Genomic DNA, 15,192 nt, shown 5'->3' on the forward strand with positions numbered 1-15,192 from the left:
AGTGCCCTTTCTTTCAACAATCATGAGGATTTCAAGAATGGAAACACTTAATTTCAAGGTTACATTAAATAATACATTAGACTGACAATTTCAGGAACAGAAGTGCTGGAGATCATAGAACGGAAATAGACAAAAGGAATAGCTGTTTGTACTCCCTTGATGGAAGACTTCAGGCTTAACACTGGTAGAATCAAAACATTAACATGATATTGTTGTATCTTTATTTTTCTGTGGGTTAAAACAAGATCTTCTGCTGTAGCTACTGTTAGTTTTCAGTGCATATGATCTCAATGCTCAGTAAGAATATTACATAAATCCTCATATGTGTAAGAACAGGTGAGTCTTAAGATATATGTGATTAGGAAATCTAATTTTAAAATACTCAAAGCTAACTGAAGAAAAGCTGTGGTAGATAGACATCACTAAATCTCCTGGGCAACTAATAGAGCATTAGCTAAGATGTAGATTCCCCAACCTCTTGAGAGCTTCCTGAAAATGCTTTTATAGTAACTTTTTAAATTACATTTTCAAAGGGTTTGCCTTCCTCTGTGATCAGGTTGGATCAGGAATTTGGCTAATTATTGTGTTCTTTCTCACCCCCACCCCATCATCCTATCTCCTGCTGTTTATTTCTGATGCAGAAATCTGTTCTGTTGACTGTGGCACACATGGCGTCTGCATGGGTGGAACTTGTCGTTGTGAAGAAGGCTGGACTGGCCCATCCTGCAGTCAGAGAGCATGTCACCCTCGGTGTGCTGAACATGGAACATGTAAAGATGGGAAGTGTGAATGCAGCCAAGGCTGGAATGGCGAGCACTGCACGATTGGTAGGCTAACTGTGCTTTAATATTATTCTTCAATACTGAACTTAAAAAGCCAGAGGTCCTGACCTTGTCTGAATCAGAAATTTAGCACTTTGAAGCCTGTTCCTTCAAATGGAATATTTTCACTTGTCAGTTTGTGTAAAGAAATTGTTACTTTAAAAAAAGAAGAAGAAATGATTATATGATGGATCATCAATCCTTTATAGCTATCTCACCCCCGTTGGAAGGGGCAAGAATCTCTATTCAATTTTTTCTTGGTTTTCTCTACACATAAGTTCACTGACTCCAATGATAACTATTTTAGTATTCTTCCTAATCATTGGATAAATCAGTTCATTTCTACCAGCTTTTCTGATTTTAGCTTGTAGTCGTGCATCTCATTTCACCTTTATTAACAAAGGAAACTAAAGAAACATTGTACATGAACATAAAAGCTGGTTTGTTTGCCAGGAAATCTAGCACCCTGAAATAATTTTTGTTGAGTTTTGTTAGCAGGCATAATGAATTATTTAACATTTCCACAAAGCTTCTGTTTCGACAAATTGAGCAACTTGCTGACTTTCAGCACTTCCATTCATAGGTTTGTTTGCTTTTTTGCAAGCAAGAGCAGAGGCCCTGTGTTTTTGTAGTACACGACTCATTTTTCCTTTACATCCTGCATATTATATGGATATAAAAGAAAGATGCCTTTTTTCTTTCTTAGAATTCTGTTATGTTTCTTTTCAGAAACCAGTCTTTGACCAAATAACCTTTGATATCTAACTAAGTTGGATCCATGATAAGTCATTAAAGATCACAAAGAGGACAAATGAAGGAAGACTTTTCATAGTGATACTTCACATTTGTTTCCATATTTCCTGCTCCTTTTAAAGTCTATGGTAAAATGGATGTGGGAGACAAAGCCTATCGCTAAGCTTTAGCTTGTCAGCTTGTAATTATTCAGCAAATCACTCTTCTGTTGGCCTCACCGACCTACATGGATTACAATTATATATGGATGAACTGTTCTTGCACATTTTTTTCCAATGTATTAGACACAACAGGGTCTTTTTCATCAGCATTGGGAAGGCAGGGGGTTCGACTAGATTTCAAAACTACGTGCTGCCCGTGTATTTATTGCGTTACTGCTTTTGCAATAATACACTCGTTGTTTTGGATATTTGTTAAGCTTTTAAACATTCAAGTGGTTTGGGTAGGGCTTCCATTTTCCTGCAATGACTGACTAATTCAGCAACAGTTCTAATCCCATATATATCCAGTTTCCCCTTATACATAGTCATGGTTCCCAATAACTTTCAATCTCACCAATCTCTTTAAACCCTAATGGATGGGGACAGAATTGCAGCTTGCAGCTATGAGAATACCTATGGCAAAATGGATTAATTTTATTATAAGTATACTTTGAAATTCCATTTACCAATTTTAAACTTACAGAATACCAAATTTATTGCTTTAATATTGGTGCTAGAGTGTATTTATTGATGGCAACAGCACATAAAAGCTGTCTTGTGTAATGCATGTATGTATGTTACAAGAGTAAAGTATAATTTCTTAAACATGCAGGTCCTGCTATCCACTCGCTATGCAAAAATTAACTTATCTGAATATAAAGAATTATGCCCAAACCTTGCTGTACACTCTGCAGGTTCAGATATCTGAACAGCGGGAGTCTGCCTACTTTCTTGTTTGTTTGTGCTTTGATGTTTGGCTGCAGACATTTTTTGGACAGAAACTGTGCAGAGAGGGAGGGAACAAGATCAGACAAATTGGAGAGCAGGAGAGATCAGACAGATCAGTTTTTGTTCTTTGTGAGAGACATGCTGATTGGCTGCAGCCATTTTAGGAAGAAACCATGGAGACAGATCTGACAAATCCCCAATTACAAATGTTCTCCTAGGAATCAATGGAAATTGTTGACTCGTTATGCAAATGCTCGCCTAATGAACAATTTCCATGGAGCATATACTGTGTTTGGTAAACGGGAGCTGTGTGTATAAATAAATACAATGATAAAAAGCTTGAAAGGAGAAATGGGTAGAACCAATGAGTTGGATCTCAAGATTCCATTGTTCCAATGAAAACAGTTTTCCCCCAACAGAATTAGTGTTTTGGATCCAACCTTCTGTTAGTACAGATAAAATAATGTTAGAGAAAAATAAAACCTGCATAATGACAATAATACAAAGTGTATTGCGCCCAGCCTTTGTGGTACTCCCAGTAAGTCTGTGATCACTATCCAATAGCAGTAGAAAAAGGAGTCTGCAATAATTGTCAAGAGGAATAACTTACACCACCTATATTTCTGAGGGTCTTTGTAATCTTATTACAGGGTTCAAAAGAAAAAAGACTGGAAATAACACAATGCACCATAATAATTGCACCATGTGAGTTTGTACAGCAATACTAGTCGTACAATCATGATGCTTAATAAAACAAGATACAAGGTGCAAGACTGAAATTCTGTCCAGATTTCAAATGTTTTAGTCTTGTATGTAGTGTTTAACAGCTAATTCCCCAGCTGTTAGTGTTTCATTTTCAAATTTACACTGATTGGCTTCCTAATCTCACATCAGCCTTGGTGTTTAATAGAGGTGCGCTGACCAGCTTGCCTACATTTTTCTTTCTGAACAAAGCATGTCTTTGTGATCATTAATGATCTTGCTTTCCAATGTAGTGAAGAAATAAAAACAAATAGCAGGTATTTCGTAGCTTAAAGGAATTAGGATTTCCCCTAGGCCAGATTTCCATTTGAATTGCCTGCATCTACATGAAAATCAATGTAACTCAATAAACAGCTTGGTGTTTAAAGCACTATTAGCAGAGAACACCTCAAAGGACTACCTTTCCTTAAACTGGAGAGATGGGATTTTTGGGGGGCTTCTAAATATGTGCCCTGCTGAATACAAATAGAAAGAGTAATTGAAAATTAGGTGGGAAAGAAATGAAACCTTTTTAAAAACTAATAGAAGTTCTCAGTGGAAACTTGCATCAGGTGCTTCCTTAAACCTATGTTGATTGATGGCTTGCACATCGTAGAACTTTACTTCTCACTAATATGATCAGCATACACTTCCTCGCTCTCCAAAGTTGAGAACTTGTCCATTGTTCAGAGTTATATGCCAGGAGAACTGCAAGCTTTTCACATTTTACCAAGTTGATAGCTGTGTGCACAAATAGCTGTGTGAACCCTTGTGAGCATACATTCAGTAAAAGTGAGCAGAACCTCTCCTTGTTTTCAAGTCCAAAGCTTATCTACACACATCAATTCAGACTGGCCTGGAGCTCATCTGTCTTATCAGCCTTCTACTGAGTGGAGACGTGGGAGGCATTGGAAACCAGTGCTCTGTAACTGTTGAGATGTTAACCTAGTTTTAATATAGCAGCAACAAATAATAATGAGGTTGGTGTAACAAATAACAATGAGGTTGGTGCTCATTGGGACAGGTAGGCCAGAAGGTGGGAAGCCCAGGCAGTAAGTGGTGCCAGAGACAATGATGGGCAGAGCCAACTTATTATTGGTTTGTTCTTCTCATCCTCCTTGCTGAGTTCTACAGGTGTAACACTGAGACTAAGGATGATACGCATTACACACCCAGCCCAGCAAGCAGCAAACTTTGAAATGGGCCCAAGGCTGGGCAGCAGTTGTCTCCCAGTGGCTCGATCTTTTGACCTTTCATCTTTGTCAACCTAGAACTAGGATAGCAAAGAAAAATGGGTAAGAGCTGGCTGTACTTGGGATATGACAGTGGACTGACCACTGCTCCTTACTGGTCCCACTTAAGATTGCCTTCATGGAAAGATAACTCTCTATAACGCTGGTCCATGTGGAACTGAGAATCAGGCACTAAAATAGACACAATGAATTTATAGCTTTCAAGATGTTGATGCAGCCACAATTTTTAATATCCTTGGCTATCGGAAGCTGGAGCTGGAGTTCCAATAGCATCTGGAAAGCTACAAGTTCTCCATCACTGCGCCAAAACCTGCTCGACAAAACTTACTGATAAAGTACATTGTACAATTCAAAGAATGCTGTAATGTTTTGAATGGAGGGACCCATTCTGTATTGCTGTTTCAGTTAATGTATGTAGATTGAGTTGTTCTGTTGAACTGAATGCAGATACTGGATTCGGTCACTAGCATTTTGTGGTATTTATATGCTTTTGTATCACATTTCCAGGGCCAGTGCAAGACTTTCTGCCACCTGAGGCGTACTGGCAGCTGCCACTGCCCCAGCATGTTGACCTGCTGCTGTTGCTTTTGCCACTACATCATCAATAGCAACACAAGTGTGCCAAGGCTGACCAGAGTCATCTCAGCTGACAAAGTCTTGTGCTGCTTTGTTGCCATAGCAATAAATACATTTTTAACTTTAGGCTACATTCGCCATGGCAATGCAGGGATCATGCAGGCACTCTCAGAGACCACTTCATCCACAATGACTCACTCTGAGGAGGAACTGTTCTTCAAAGTGAGGCATAGGTTATCTAGAGAGCCCTGTAAGAATTGCTGCTGAGAGCTTTGCTGCAGCTTCACACTCCGTAGCAGACAGTGGAGGGAGGGGGGAGCTGGTGGCAGCACTGACCCACAGTCAGTGGCGAAATGGCACTGAGAGTGTGTCTGGGCACACACACACACACACACAGAGAGAGAGAGAGAGAGAGAGAGAGAGAGAGAGAGAGAGAGAGAGAGTGACAGGCCCTCTCCATCAGCCTGAGACAAAGGTCTCACTGTGGCTAATGGGTGGACCAGCCCTGACTATTTCAGAATAAAATAAATTAAGTTCTCTATCTAAAATAATTATAGGATGCAATTGGACATGTGATGAAGTATCAATGAGATCAACTTATAACTAAATGCAGAGTTGTGTGCTTAACTTTAGGTCCATGTAAGTTGCATTGATTCACACCCAACTAAGCAAGAGTGTGAAGTTGGAAGGGAGATTGTTAGCGATAGGCTATTGTTTTTGCAATTTAGCTGACACTTATCTTGGGTAAATTAAATAACTGTGATAGGAACACTATAAAAGTGAATGCTTCACCAGCTGCTTTGCCATTAAACGCATTTAGTCGAATGGAATTAGCAAATAATTACGTTGGTAGGAATCTACTATATTCAAGTGTTGTATTAGTGGCTCCAATTAAAAAGCTTCATAATTTTTTCTTTCTATACACATTATTATTGTTAGGTAATTTACATTGCAAATTAGAAAACCTGCATTAAAATTCTGCTGCATTCTGATTTGTCAACAGCCCTTTTGAAATAAATCTGTAACGTTAAATATGGGTGAGTAAGACCATCTGTTTAAAGAACTTGCCTGCAGCTCAAACACTTAACTCACGAGAGGCATTACAGCTGTTTAATTGTTATGGTGTGGAAACAATGATCGTTCTGTCCAAAATTAATATTTATATACATATTCATGTGGTTCAAAGTAAGTGGTATAAATGTGAGTGTACGCCATTAAGTATTCAGAGAAGAGATGGAGTTAGGCTTTGGTGATATTTTAACCTGGCTGGGAGACATGTATATTTTAACCTAGTCTCAAATGGATGGGGGCAGTAAGCATATCATTGGTGGAATTCATTTCAGCATATGAGGAAAACCAACTTAAGGTTTTCCTTATGTTGAATAGTTAACTGGGACTTCTCTGAGTTCTCTGTTTTCTACAAGGAGGCTAAGCTGTTTAGAATGAATTGACCTTTGGATTTGTGGAGCTACGCAGAAAGCAGTTGGAGACATCTAGTAGCAGACTAGTCTGGATTACTAGAATTCTGTTTTTTGCGCCTCCCATCAATTGGGAGGCAAAGTCAGGATTATTTGTACTGAATTGTTGGGCTCATGGAAGTACAGAGATTGTGTACTTGTCAAGTCTGTGGGGCAAGAAGGCAAAGCCGGGTGACTAGGGGGCTTTTTAAAGGTTATGGCTCCAAGGAAGACTATTTGAAACTGAAAGCACAGACTTTAGAATAGTGAGCTACTGCTGGTTCAGACCTAATGCAACAGAACCTGTAGCTTCTCAAGCAGCCTATTGTTTGTTACTAGATATATCTTGCTAGATGAAGCTGCTGGAAGTTTGTTCTCCTGCACGTTAACATCAAAAAATGGTGTGAGTAATGGCGAGATTTTAAAAGCTTGTTTTAAATGGCACTATAAATAAGACAGGCATTCTGTGCCATGGAACCATGTACATATATGATTTTACATGGTTTTAACAAGGCACATAAATAGCACTTAGCTGCCTTCATACTGATAGCTAATTAGCAGTTAAGTAGTCCAAAGTCTACTCTAATCCTATTTGAAATGTTACAATAAAAACATAAATGCTCTTATCAGATTTAAATGGGAACATAGAACTTTACACAAGTAGTTTTTTTTTTTTTTTAAAAAAAGCCTGCACGATGGAAGTTTGTAAGTTTTAAAATTGCAGACGTGCTGTGAACACATTGAAGTTAGTAGCAGCTATTGCACAGGAAATTGATAGATATACGAGAGGACAAAATGTTCAAAGAATACAGCTGGTCTGGCACTCTACAAGCTATGCAAGAAAAAGTGCAATCTATTACAATTGTAGGTTCAAATTCAGAATTATTCTTACTTCTGCAGAATTAGAAAGTGAAGAGTAAGCATTCTCTGTGGGAAGAAATAAAGGCCTCTGTCAGCACAGAACTTTGAACACTTCAGAAAATGACAGTATTTTGATAATAAAAGAGAAGACTTGGGAAAACAGAAATACCATCTGTCAATTCTGAAAATATTAGGTATTGCATGTGAAACTGAAGATATTATGTGACTGAATTTGTAGCAATGTGACACTAATTACAATTAATGTAGACAAATAGTTTCAATTCAGGCCTGCGTGGAGGTTATGAAAGATCGCATAACTAAGCCTAGCTACTGCTATATACTTGCACATTTTTCTACCACAGAGTGACTCTGCAGTCATGTTAGGGTATACTGATATCAGCTTCCTAGTTTTCTGAATGTTTTAACATTCACGCAGATTGCACTGGAAAAACATGTTCATGGATGTCCACACCAATTTAAGCAGGTCGTTACGTTTCTTTTGAAGAAAGCTTGACTTGCTTCCTTTCTTTTCCTTCCTTTATGATAATTGGTTTCTTGACTCTTTGGGCATTAAGTAGAAGTGTCACAAGGAGACTGCCTCCATCCTTTCTGGTAAAGTCCCAAATGGCATTAATTGTAAGGCTACTACAAGGTTAAAGGAAATATAGTAATGAATTTTCAATAATGGTTTATTTAATGCTTCATCACAAAACTAATGCTCAAGCCTTAAACAGCTTTGCTGGCCTATTTGCCTTCAGTCGCAAAGCAAAATCCTTACCACTACACTTCCTAATCATTTACAGCCATACCTTGGCTCCCGAACAATTCAGCTCCCGAACGATCAAAACCTGGAAGTGAGTGTTCCAGTTTTTGAACGATTTTCGGAAGCCGAATGTCCAGTGTGACTTCCGATTGGCTTGCAGGATGCTCCTGCAGCCAATCAGACTTCCAGAACGAATTCCATTCGACTTCCAAGGTATGACTGTATTTCCTAGTTAGCACTAAAATCCATCTCTAAGAGTAATCTCTGTGTCTGCAATCCTTTGACCTGGGGTCACAGAATACATCATGCAGATAACTCCAGTATTGGAGACCCAATATAGTTCCCTCTCCACCTCTGTAGCAACTTCTGTGGCCCTAGCAATGTTGGAGCTCTGATATTGGTGGAGCAAAATATGTTAGAGTGGTTTGGGGGGGGTGTTTCAGAGGACCAGGATAAGGCTTTGGGTCTCCTTTGGACCCAAAGGAGGAAATTCAATTTCAAATATTAGAGAGGGGACCTTAAGTGACTTTTAGGTAGCTGAAATATACTTAGGAGTCTCCCGTTACTTGTTCCTTCTCTACCCAATCCTGTATCATGCAGTGGGTTTCTGGTGCTAAATTACATCTGGTGATAACTACTGGCAAAACATCACCAATAATATTCATAGCACAGTGAGCATAACAACCTTTGTAAGTTTTCAAGGCTACAAATTATGAAATTTCTCCAGTGCATCAGTCATTGTGCCCAAATCTGAGTATGAATTCACCAGCTTGTGTTTCATGGAATTAGCCATTGGAATTTGTGTCTCAGCTTTGCCTGCAAGTTTTATTTAAATTTCATTTTAAGTGGTAGGAAGGCATTTTTAATACCGGGTCAATTATTTTACCCCTAGCATGACATCTTAGCTTACAGTCATGTTGAAAAGCTGTGCGCAAAACAGGATAGGATTTTTCTGTTTTATTCTAGCCCTAGACAAGAAAGATCATGGTAAGTGAAAATATCTCGTAAAGGGCATGAATAAACTAATATGAATATGAATTTGTTATACTGCATTGAAAATTATGTCACTGCTATAATCCTTTATGACAGGGTAATCAGTAATAAAACAGTGCAGTGAGTACCAATTAAGGAACATCAAATCACTGAGCATGCTGTTCATGCTGATTTAAACAGGAGATGATTGGAATAAATGGATTTAATATATACTTTTTTGCAGGCTGTAGCTATTCTGTCATATCTACAGGAGCTAGCATATGAATAATCTAAGGGGGATACCTACTTATATCTCTAATGGAAGACTAATGAAAAGCATTAAATTTTAGAAAGCCTGCATTAAGACCTGTTGTTAAAAAAAAAACATAATAGTAAATGGAAATTTTCCTGCTAGCTTTAATAGTTTATTGCTGGAGAAATTACAATGGAGATGAATAATTTTTCTTCTTGTTGCTATGCTTGTTTTCACTCTGCAGTTTGTTGATGTTTCTTACGTTAGTTGATTACAGAAGCTATTAGAAATCTTTTATCTTATGTGAATCCTAATGTATTCCCACCATGCCCTCCCACAATTATTGTCAAATTTCTTAATAGTACTAAGGCAACAAATTATATAATTCAAAATTTGTCTTATTTCCACCATTGTCATCTGAGAGATTTTCTTAAGAAGGTGTGAGGCTCAGGGGTGTTTGGGGGGGCAGGCTCATATTTTTTGAAGGTCTGAGCTTTTGCTAGGAAAGCAACTATATTTTTATAGTGAAATTTGGAATTTTATAGTAAAATTTCATCCAGGAGGAAATGATACAGAGTGGAGAAGTAACAGGCACTACATAATCCTTTCTCTGCCTGCTTCTCAGCTCCATATCAAACTACCTTGAGCTATTTCCCCACCAGAGTTACAGAAATGTGTTTAACTTCAAAAAAGGGGTAAGTGCTGTGCTCTGTCTCTTTTCCATTGCACATCACCCTCCCACAAACATCATTTTTCTCGGGAAATAAATGGGATTCAAGTTTGTTACGCACCAAGCCTAATTTTGCCCTTCTATTCTCTGAGTATTTATTTTGGTATGGAGCTGTTATTTATGTACAGTATTAACTATATTTATACTTCCACCAAATTTATGTTAATTATTGTAAGGGTGGTATTCAACTATGTTTTACTCAGAATAGACCTACTGATATTAATGAACACGACTAAATTAGGTCTATTAATTTCAGAGGGTCTGCTCTGAGCAAAGAGTAAGTTTTGGAATATTGGTTGCAATGCCTTTGGCCATGGTTTTCATTTCCTCTCCCCCATTTCTTATACTGGAGCTCCTGACAGACCCTAGGCATGGAAAATGAGGAGAGAGAAGCCAATTGGCAGATGATATAGCATCGTATTATTTTCCTGTCTAGTCTTTATCCCCCATCTCCCATCACACTCCTTCCAACCCTTTTGTACCATTGTCTTCAAACACAACTTAATGACTTTTCTTACACATCTTCTCCTTCCACCTCCTGTAACCTAACCTTTTCTCCAGTCCAGATACTCCTCTCTGTTACCTACTCACCAGTTAGCTCTATAAATGCTGTAAGATTCCCCCGTTAAATCCCACCCTAGTCTTCCATTTCACATATTCCCTTCAGCAAGCCACCTCTATACTTAGGATGTTTCCCAATGGGGGACTTAATATTGCCAACAGGTTGCTCAGATATCTCACACACGCAGGTTGTTGGCAACAGGTTCTTTTAACTTACTAGCTTTTCTGTGGAAAGGATAAATCTGAATGAAATGATACACCAATGATATCATGTGGGCACTGAAAAAATTTGTGTGCATGAACACTCATTCCCTAATGAACACCCTCCTGGAAGTACCCATACTGTTTTTCTCCTCCCTTCCAGCTTCCCATATCTTTCCTTAAATTCACCTCCCAAATGCATGGTTTCCTTTTTCACTTATCCTTTCTATCTGTGTCTTGCTCACAGATGTCTCTACGTTCCACACTGGGTCCTGTACAATTCCATTTTATTCTTCCTTTCTATTCAGTGCATACACTGAGCCACTAATTGTATGGACACATGGAGCCATCAGTACAGATGTACATGACACACAACTTTTATCTTTTCATATAGTCTAGTTCAAATCTTTCATTCTGCATGTAGCTATTGTAAATCGCACAGGGGTTGCTGCAGCAAAAAATCTGGGAATATTTCTGTTTTTATTGCTGTGTACCAATTGGAAGCAATGGTCAGGTGTGCTTCCTGCCAGCGTCATCTAGGTACTAGTACAAAGCTTTCCAGACTTTTCATGCTGGTGACAAACTTTTTAGACACACATCATTTCACAACACAGTAATTCAGTTTTGCTAGTAAACCAGAGGGTAAACTAACCACTTTCCAGCCCAAGGAGGAGCGTAGGCAGCATTTATGCCACATGCCTAGACACTGCAGCAGACACACTAAGGTGTCACGACACACAATTTGGAAAGCTCTGACCTAGTAAGATGCCAACTTGTCTCCTAAAAGAAGTGAGTCACCAACTACATTTCACCAGTGCTTCAATGTCTGCCTTTTGTGCTCAGTTCACATTGCTGATCATCACTTACAGAAATCTATGTTTGTGCCTATCACACCTGAATATCCCATCGTAATCTCTCTCTAAGAGATTTGCTCATCAAGTTAAGATTCCAGGGATGCACCAAGCAGTAGCATTCTACATGGTGCATCGAAAAATAGGCAGTCAGAAAGTGTACAGACTGGAATGGCACCAATTCACTCCACCATCTCATCCTGCATAATGTCACTAATGACTCTTACAAAAAGGGCAAACCAGGTTCAGCTTCACTGATATTATCTTGGAGTGAATTCACACGTGCTGATTAAAGCTACATTTGGTAAGTGTTTCAATGAAACTATCTTCGTAGATCAGTCGATACATGCTAGGCTAGACTGTTGCCACTGCAAGTTGGGAGTAAATAAGCTAGTCACATATTGTCTGCTTTTTGTTGGTTTGTTTGTTTTGTTTGACAATTGATATACTCCATCAGTGATTCTGGGTGCTTTATAGCATATTTAAGCAAAACAGTGCAATACAATACATAATGTACGGGTCACACTTATATTGAACTTAGCCTACAGTAAGTGACTAGAAAATAAGGCACATGGTGTGTAAGTAAGTGTTAAACATTAAGCAATTATTATTTAACCACTGCCCTGTCTTTAAAAAACAGCAGCCAACCATTTCTTGAAATGACAGCTACCTGTGGAAAAAACAAATAGACTTTCTCTTATTTCATATGTTACATACTATGTTGTATATATGTATCTGTAACCTTGTTTCACTCTCAAATTTGAAAGCATCTGTTAGTTTCTTCTGCATTGCTAGGTACCGCTGCTTTCAATAAAATAATATAGTTCTGTGTTTTGCATAATTGCCTAAGTGCGCTGAGACAAATAAGTGGATTGCAGAAGTATATTGTTTCTTTTTTGAAGTAGTGATAATACAGGACAAAATTAAAATACAGTACTTTTTCTGTCCAGAATGTCTGAACTGTACACAACTTGGAAATCAAATATATGGTTCTTGAGTTTGACCAAGCTGTAAAGCTCATGTGTTACGTAACTGCTTTAACATGAACTGAAAATCAAAAAAATTTATGACTTTGGTTAGGTTTGCTCTACATAAAAGACTAGGCATAACAAAAACAGCTATAAAGTAAACTGTAGAGTTTGAAATGTGTTGGTTTTTTAGTCTGAAAATGCATTTTTAAAATGCTGTGTTTAATCAAATGATGACTGTATATTTTGCTGTAGAGATAATCATTTACATTTTTAAACACTGAGAAACTTTCTATGCGATGTGAGATCTCATTTCAGCAAATCACTGCTCTTTCTCTGTGTAAATTCTGAACAATTCCTTTCCTACATTACTCTTCTGAAACGTCTGTCTGTTCTCTTTTTTCTTTTTAATTCTCAAGCTCACTATTTGGATAAGATAGTTAAAGGTACTGTATATTTGCTCTTCCTTGACATGCTTCCATGTATCTCTGTGTATATTATAGCAACCATTCCACTAGACTTGGCAAGTGCAACGTATTTTATATGTACTCCATGAATTATAAATTTCATTCATGTTACTTTCCATGTTCCTTGGATTTAAGAGATAAAGACTTTTAATGTTTTTTGTCACCTGTTAACATTTTTACTAAGCACTTTGTAAGTTTCACTATATCCTGTATAAATGGATTAGCTTTGATGATATCAAAAACTGAAGATAGCTGTGCATCTGCTGTTTGTGGTTTTTTTAAAGCCTTCTAGCTTTCGTTGCTTGAAAGAATCTCCTAGTCGTCCTATATGATAAGAAAAAAATGAAATGTTAGTCACAGGATGAGAAAATGTCATAGCTTCAAGGATACATTGCAATAGAGATATGTGTGTAAAAGAAGCCAGTGGTGCCATTGGCCAGGATCCATGTCACACCATGGGTGGTATCCCATGTAGACCTACTCAGAGTAGACCCATTGAAATTTCTAGACAGTGGGTCTACTTTGGGTAGAACTTAGTTTGATATGGGTCCATATATGGGTGAAAAACACCACTGTGCCTTCCTATTGTTCCTCACTGGGTCCTTGTCAGGACCTTGATGGCTTTGTGCCATGTGCAATCAGAACATCATGTGCGCTGCTTTGGATGCTGGCCATTGCAGCTGACAAGCTGCTTAAATTTATGGAAGCTGCGTAGTTGCTTTTATTTTATTTTTAAAAAATTGTTTATAAGCTTTTTAAAAATAAGCTTATATGTTAAAATATTTTATTGCCATTTACTAAGAAAATCTGTGTGAAATCAAATAATTATACTTCGTAGTTTTGGATTGCAATGGAAAAGTTGATTTAGCCAACTCTTCATTGAGCATGTACCACTAAACAGCGAACGTTCTCATATCTTCAGTTGTGGTAAAAGAAATGTGTTTTTGTTTAATTATCACAAGTACTCCCCTTTTTTCCAGATTGCCTTTCTTCTCTTCCTTATTTGTGCTTTTTCATTAGAGTATGGCAATATTCATGGCAGAATCCAGGCTTTCGTGTAATCACTCTTGAGTGCATTCAATTGTTTTCTGTAATTCTTTGCCAGTAGAACAGATAAAGCTGTGTGTCCTCTGTAACCACAGTGGAAGAAAAACATTTCAGAAGCAAAAAATTTACCTTCTGCACATGCAATTGAAAGGTGCAGATGGCAAATAGTACCTAAAGAAAAACTGGCAGCCAAATCTAATCTCAGCCTGGCATGATGACATGATATCCATAACTATAGCTTCATCTTACCTTGTCATGAGACGCTACTATTATTCCCTTCCATCTGTAAGTACTAATTTTTGCTAGAGGCAATAACGGCCTTAGAATGATTGTTTCATTTGTGCTGCGTAAGTGGAGAAAGAAGCACGTTAATAATTATTTAAGGATTCCTAGCAAAAAAAAAGATGGTTTCAAGCACATGTGTGAATCAACAGAAACAGCACACTAGGCTAGTTCCCAGAGACACTAAACAGATACAACTTAATAAGGTAGTGGCACAAGTTATATTACATGCTGTATAGAGTTAGAAATAACTGCTTTGTCCTAAAATACCTGATTTGTAGCCACTGATCATAGTTCTGCTTCTGTACTTGCTTATGTGAATGTCTTACCGCAGTCATAGATAAGGAATAGTAGAATTCTACATATATATACATTTATATATCTATATATCTATATCTCTATATATCTATATAGATATATACTGTTGTCATTCTCATACAGGTCATGTTGGCTGCATGCCAGTTTTTCCATCAGTAGGAAGTGACAGATACTGTTTTTGATGTACTGTTAGATGAAAAAAAAGTAATAGATTTTGGATATATTAAATAATTTTAATTGTTTCCCAAATTTTCCCTCCTTGGCCATAAAAGCAGACAAGATAGGATATAAAGGTAACAGCACAAAAGCCTTAGGGAGATTGTCACAAAAGAATCACTCTCCGCTATCTGTCTTGAAGCACGTCACTACCGTGTTTTTGTTCAGTCTA

At 37.8% G+C, this 15,192-nt stretch overlaps 1 protein-coding gene across 50 annotated transcripts in view; it reads left to right on the forward strand.

The window, feature by feature from the left end:
* The window catches only part of TENM3 (teneurin transmembrane protein 3), a 1,268,022-nt gene that overhangs the window by 1,186,074 nt on the left and 66,756 nt on the right, over positions 1-15,192 (forward strand). For 22 of the 50 annotated variants that reach the window (XM_083459437.1, XM_083459441.1, XM_083459452.1 and 19 more), the window contains one exon: positions 642-827. In XM_083459437.1, the coding sequence (XP_083315563.1) occupies positions 642-827 (186 nt within the window). Of the gene's footprint in view, positions 1-641; positions 828-13,109; positions 13,137-15,076; positions 15,098-15,192 lie in introns of all 50 variants that reach the window. The other 28 variants (XM_083459440.1, XM_083459473.1, XM_083459433.1 and 25 more) reach the window with 3 other exon arrangements.

The sequence above is a fragment of the Podarcis liolepis genome, assembly GCF_965112155.1.
Source record: "Podarcis liolepis genome assembly, chromosome: 9".
NCBI lineage: Eukaryota > Metazoa > Chordata > Lepidosauria > Squamata > Lacertidae > Podarcis > Podarcis liolepis.